At 44.9% G+C, this 6,453-nt stretch overlaps 1 protein-coding gene across 1 annotated transcript; it reads right to left on the bottom strand.

Annotated features, from left to right (window-relative positions):
- Positions 1-205: 205 nt before the first annotated feature.
- c2cd4a (C2 calcium dependent domain containing 4A) lies at positions 206-2,112 on the bottom strand. Its single transcript, XM_062547425.1, has 2 exons — positions 1,940-2,112; positions 206-1,718 (listed from the first exon to the last, which is right to left on the bottom strand). The coding sequence occupies exon 2, from the start codon at positions 1,687-1,689 to the stop codon at positions 292-294; it is 1,398 nt and encodes a 465-aa protein (XP_062403409.1). The 5' UTR covers positions 1,690-1,718; positions 1,940-2,112; the 3' UTR covers positions 206-291.
- Positions 2,113-6,453: the final 4,341 nt, after the last annotated feature.

Below are 6,453 nucleotides of genomic sequence, written 5' to 3'. Positions count from 1 at the left end.
TGGCACTTTTAATCTCTCCATAGTGAGCGTTATACAGATACCTGTTTAGTATACTGTATATATTACTGTAACTGCAAGTTAATTAACAGTTTAGATGACTGGGCTTCATGATTTGAAAATGACAGCATGCCGCATCAGAACAAAAGATAACAACCATGTTTTTTTTTTCTTTTTCATCCATTTTATTAGAATCAATATTGTCACAGTATAAAAAAGTAAATAAATAGCCTTTGTAATTTACAAAGATAATAAATAAGAACAAATTCAAGGGAATGGACCATCAGTCTAAAATTACAAGTTGATAATGCTGGTGAGTGGGAGTTCACAGTCCCCCAGGATATAGTCTCTCTTCATCGTGGACATTTTATTGACCACTTTAAAGCGCAGCGACCACAAAGACAAGTCCTCCTCCGAGATGCCATCGAAGAAGAAGTCCTCGTTGAATATGGGGTTCCGGCTCTTCCGGATGACCGTGCTGCGCTGCTTCTGGACCTTGCCGGGCACGAGCGAGATGCTGACGCTGCAGTTGATGCTCTTGGGGTCGACGGCGAGCGAGTAGAGGCCCTCGGCGCTGATGAGGCGCACGCGCAGCCGCTGGTTCTCGGGGCAGAACTCGGCCGAGAGGCGCAGCACGCCGTCGCGCCCCACCGACACCAGGCACTCCCTCATGACGCGCTCGCGCTGCAGCACCAGGTCCATGGGGAAGATGGCGGGGGGCGCCAGGCCGTAACTGCCCCCGCCGCCGCCTCCTCCGCACGGGGACATGGGCTCCACCAGGCCCTCGGAGGCGCGCCGCAGCACGCAGGGGCTGTTGTCCGTGGAGCTGCTCTCGTCCGTGGAGAGCGAGTTGTTGCGCGAGACGGTGGTCTTGCGCTGGATGTTGCGGTAGAGCAGGCGCTCGTGGCTCAGGGCCTTGAAGAGGGAGGACTTGGGCGGGGGCCCGCGGGCCAGCAGAGGCGAGCTGAAGGGCGACGACTCGGTGGACGAGGTGGTGTCGCTGTCCAGCGTGCCCTGCCGGTGGAGGGCGAAGGCGCGGGGCGACAGCCTGCTGGTCAGGCCGTTGAAGCTGAAGTTGGGCGAGGTCGGGGACGGGGACGGGGAGGCGGAGGGCGAGCCCCGGGGGGAGTACGTGTTGGAGCGGCTGCGGGGCAGAACCAGGGGGAGCCCGTTGGCGCTCGGGTCGTTGTGGAACAGAGACTCCTTCCGGCGCGTGTGCGGGCTCTCCAGGAGCGTGCAGAAGCCGTAGCAGGTCTGGGCTTTGGCCAGGTGGGGCAGCGACAGGGCCGCTTGGCTCTGGGGGTCCGCGTTGGTGGTCTCCTCGTCGCTGCCGGCGTTGTCGTAAGGCATGTCGTCCACGCTCTCCACCTGGATGATGTGGGCCACCAGCTCCCGCCCAGGCGCCTCCCGCTTGGGGCTCCCTCTCTCCTGGGCCGGTACTCTCATGATGGTGGACGCCTTGCTCTGCTCCGCGGCCTTGGTCTCCAGCGTGGTGTGGACCTTCGGAGGGATGCAGAACTCGGGGATGGTGTCCGGCGTGATGATGTTGGGACACAGCAGGGCCTTCCTGCTTCTCTCCGCAGAGTGCTTGTCTCCAAACATGATGTCCCCGATTTTGAAGGTGTACTCCGAGACCGGCAGGGGCAGGTTGGTCCTCTCCACCGACACTCGGATCTTTTCTACCACCCACATGAGCTTGCAGTAATAGACCAGCTTTGGAACTATGGAACAAAAAGGAGCCATTTTCAGTGCACAATATTCATAGTCAAACTGTCACAGAGTGACAGAACTGAGTATTAGTTTGATAAATACATATGATGTACATTTTTCATACATTACATATTTCTTTTCAAATACAATGACATATGTTAGGCAATACAGTTAACTTCCACATAACAAGTAGAATTTATGCTGTAATAGTGTGAAGTAACTTAATGCTTACCTTATGAAGCAGCTGTATGACCCTTAAAGAGTTTTAGATTTAATCCTCCACTGAACATCCAATGAACAGTTAGCACAGGTGTTCCAAAGCATTAGTTCAGGTCTTCAGGATGACTGCTCTCTCTCTCTGATGAGGCTCTCTCTTGAACGGCAGGCTCACTGACTTTCTTCCCTGACCACACCTGCTTGTCTGAGACTTGTCCTGCGTGCAACAAGTGGTTTTATATTTCCCCAGAGTGGGAGGAGTCCCAGGAGCCTCCAACATTTGGATAGGACAGCCCCTCTTTTTTTCTCTCTCTCTCACCGGCTATCTGTCTCCATGGAGATCAATCAGTAACATTGCAATCACGCAAAGTAAAGGCCAGTACGATAAGCAAACTGCCGTCAAATCCAACAAATGGGTTTGATAAAGAGGCAAATGTGTTAGTTAGCTTGTTTGATTTTCCATTCATGTCGATGAGGAAAGGAGCTGACAGGTAGGCTACTGGGGGTATTCAGAAAGGGCCAGAGAAAAAGTAGATCAGACCACAGGTGTCTGGAATGACCCCAGATATCTTTAGGCGGATGTGTCAGCATTTGAAAGGGGCTCAGGGAATGCTGAATGTAAATGTAAATAAAACAGAATGTAGGTCAACTGTGATTAAAATGCTGCGGTGAAAGTACCATAAAACTTTCAGAGGTTGGGCACTGTAGCATAAAATACTCAGAGGCTGGGCATTGCTTGCTTTGTCCCACTGATGCTATGTGAACAAAGAGTGCATTGCTTATTTTACATGGATATGTTTACTTTGGATTTAACATCTAATGTTGTGGAATATTCACATAGTATTCACACAGAGAACGTGTTGTAGAGATGGAAGTGGCCATGTTGACTTAACCTATATAGTTAAGAATAGACCCATGCGTTGAGACCGCACGTGTCCTTTAGAAGTTGTATAGAGGGTCTCATCAGCAAGACTAACAGTTTAAAATTAATGTTACAAGGTTCCATTCTTCAATATGACTAATATTCTGAATGGATGTTAGAAAACACTTTAAAAAGGTTTTGCTTTATACTATTGACCATTCCAGTATGTTTATGTACTATGTGAAAACCTCAATAAAACAAACAAACAAACAAAGAAAACACTTTAAAAGTAATTTCCTTGTCACCCACCATTTAAACTCCACACTGCTTCACTGTACCTAACTATGATACAATGCTTGCATGGAGTAATACTTTTCAATTCTGTCTAGAATTAAATGATAGTATGAAGTTAAATGATAACAGGTCTCAGGGGCTACTCATCATGTCTCAAGGGTACACTCTTGTGGTAGAAAATAGACAGCTGCACAGATGTTGTGTCCCTTCACACCACACCACTTATGAACCCTGTAAAACCAACTCAACCGTGATTACTGTATAAATGACTGCTTATTGTACAACAAAACAAACCAGTTAAATTGCCCCAGTAAAAGACTGCTGTTGACACCCACCCACAATTATGCCTGGAATATTATAAAGCCTTCTGTTGATCTTGTGCTACAAATGGACAGGTCCCATTTTGAATTTGCCTGTTAGTGAAGTCTGACATCACCTTGTAGCTAGTTCCCTACAAACGTGCTCTTGAAAGATTGTGGTCAAAGTCCAAGTGGAGTATTTCTGCTGCCCGTGGGAACCTATTCACCAGCTGTTCAGGTTATACATAAAACATAATGGTGTTTGTTACCCAAAAGATAAACATGGTTCTTTGTACAATCAAAGGGCCTTCTAAGAATTTCCCCCCATAGGCCTACTCAATCGGGTAAGTGTGTGTTTTAATAGCAGTATGCTCTATTACAGTGCCACATATTTTCATAGTGGGGTTGAGAATAAAGGGAGTGCATGCAAATCCTTTAGACAAAATCGACAAGCTTTTTAATTCTCATTCTTCTCTCTCTTACACAGACAGCCACATCTAAGGAGATCTTGTAAGACTCCACAGAGGACTCAACATTGGTATCACAACTGAGAAAATGTCTAGTTCTTGTTCAGTTGGATCAGTTGGATCAAGACTCCTTTGGTCGATTGTCACTAAATGCAGAAGATCCTTGACCTGCTAAATGCATGTGTGTCCTTTGGAATCACCATAGGTTCCCATGGCAGAGGAACATGTGACTAGAGGTCATGTTTACACCTGACCTTCTTTTTCCACACAAATGCTCCAATTATGCAGCGCCATATCACTTCAGTGAAAAGGGGAGGGGGAGAAGGAGGAAGGAGAGGAGAAAGAGGGGAGAGAGAGAAATAGAGAGAAACAAAATCATAAACTGGTTGGATTTTTTTTCAGACTAGATTTCGTATTATTACGTATTGCCACTAGAGGGCATTATTTGCACATTTATAACACACAGCTCTGTGTGCTCTACATTTCAATTTCAGTTGAGTGCAGGAAACATTGAACTTACCTATTCAAATTGATTACCCTCACAAATCCACTGCCAGACCTGAAACAGATGAAAACATATTATATGTTAGCGGTAGGCCTATGTAGCCTATTCATGTAAGGAGAAGTGTGTGCCTAACCACATAATAAATCTATTGTGATTTCTGGCATACTCAATTTGAATTGATTCATTGTTTTTGCTTGATTGTTTTCTGGCCTAATTAATGTCAGTCTTTTAGTTACCACCTCACGTTTTCCATAATGGTTTCCTCCCTCTCTTTCTCTTTCTTCCTTTCTCTCATACAAAGCACATGATTTATTTGCCTCAGTAATTTGACAATTCTTTTTCTATACCAAGAGAGAGAGAGAGAGAATTCAACTGAATGTCATTAGATTCTGAAAAAAATGTAATATGCATGATTTGATGTGTTTCTCACAAAGCTCAGCCTATGTGAGGTTTAACACAACCTCATACAATCACACTAACAGATTTGTAAATCTCAGTCCATTTGTAACACAAGGACCAAGAAAAAAAAAAAAAAAAACAATGCCAGTCTTTAAGAATCTGTGGTTGATACAAAAGTTCAACCTTCCTGTAGTGAAAGCTGTTTATTGCCTATAAGGTCACATTGTACATTGCACTCAATAGGAGACCTTCTAGGATTCAGACAGTATGACACTGATGTAGCCTATCTCATCATTTCATATCACTAGGACATACAATCTGTTTCTGTAATTATACACAAGACCAACGCAAATGTTGAGAATCAATGAGAAGCTTTTTTTCTGGGGACTTTGAGTTAGGCTTTAATTTTCTCAAATGATAGAGCAACCCTATCCATGATATGGTGAAGTGTGCTATTGCTGAGCTCCCACGCAAAGTAGGCTTAGGCCTTTGCTATTTTTAAGAATAATTCCTGATCATAAACAAATCATAAATCAGATTGACTTTTCAACCCTCACTTTTATTGCTAGAGAAGGGGCGTCTCAGCTCTATAACCTGCAACAAAAAGATATCTGGGATGCTGCGTATTTATATTTTACTGATGATCTCAAGGTTCACTGTTTCTTGAAATATACACCCGACCTGAATTTGAGGATGTCAGGGCATCTGGCCTATTGACTTTGCTGTGTGCATAAATTAATTGCTTTGCTAAGTGTATTGGTTGTGGAGCCTACGCCGTTCCTCCAACGAGGAGGGAGGAGCTTCGCGGCAAAGAGGCAGAACTGCAGACCGCTGCCTCAACATCAAGTCATCACCCATGCACCAGAGTAGTGGATTTCAGGTAGGAATTGCTATCTTCTACCGGCTCTTTTGCACACGTTTCTCCCGCTGTTGTTGACTATTCTTGTCGATGTTGCACGGTAATAAAACAGAAAAGGATTCGTTTGGTGTTTTAGCGAGCCCGATTACGCGCGGATGGAAGATGACCATAGCGATACACGCAATCGGTGAGCTCCCTGGACGGAGCGAATGAATGGGTTGGTCTTCGGCAGCAGCGCCTTGTAAAATTTTGTTCTGGTGCTCTAATTTAGTCACCCAATTAGTTAGGCGTTTTGTTTGTAAACGAGTCATCTGCAATATAAACACGTTAATCGTATTTTGCCTGTTGAATCTTTTCTTATCGATAAGGGCTGTGTTAACGAGAAACTGTGGGTTGCTGCTAAATTAAAAGCAGAGAACATGGTTATTACGTTACCCCCTGTTGAAGTCCTACTTCATGAGCACTAAGTACTCGGGCAGGTCTTTGAACTACTGCCGAAACCACATCAATGTCTAGTAATATGATCTGGAATAACCTACATATCCGGAATAAAAACCGATGAATGCCAAGTTCGACAAAGATAGACGACTGATTCGTTACATTGATGCATGTTTTGATCCTCTGAAAAAACCTGCAGCCTCTATCATAGAAAATCGTTGGGGTCATTGCTAAAGGGCGAAATTTGACGCCGCCATATTTTAATGCTATGTCCGATAACATCCACATTGTTAATGGTCTATCCGGTATGCCTTTAGAATAAATGTAGCATCGTAGCTATTCGCATAGTATTCCATGTAGGCTATTTTGTTGCGAGTGGCATTTCGGCGTAATATTCTGGGGTGTCC

This window comes from Sardina pilchardus, chromosome 10 (assembly GCF_963854185.1).
Source record: "Sardina pilchardus chromosome 10, fSarPil1.1, whole genome shotgun sequence".
NCBI classification, from domain to species: domain Eukaryota; kingdom Metazoa; phylum Chordata; class Actinopteri; order Clupeiformes; family Clupeidae; genus Sardina; species Sardina pilchardus.
The sequence above is the reverse complement of the archived record's forward strand: the minus strand, read 5'-3'. Positions and strand labels throughout refer to the sequence as shown.

Excerpts from the sequence above, each read along its gene's own strand:
- c2cd4a (XM_062547425.1), bottom strand. The coding sequence starts at position 1,689 with ATGTGGGTGGTAGAAAAGATCCGAGTGTCGGTGGAGAGGACCAACCTG.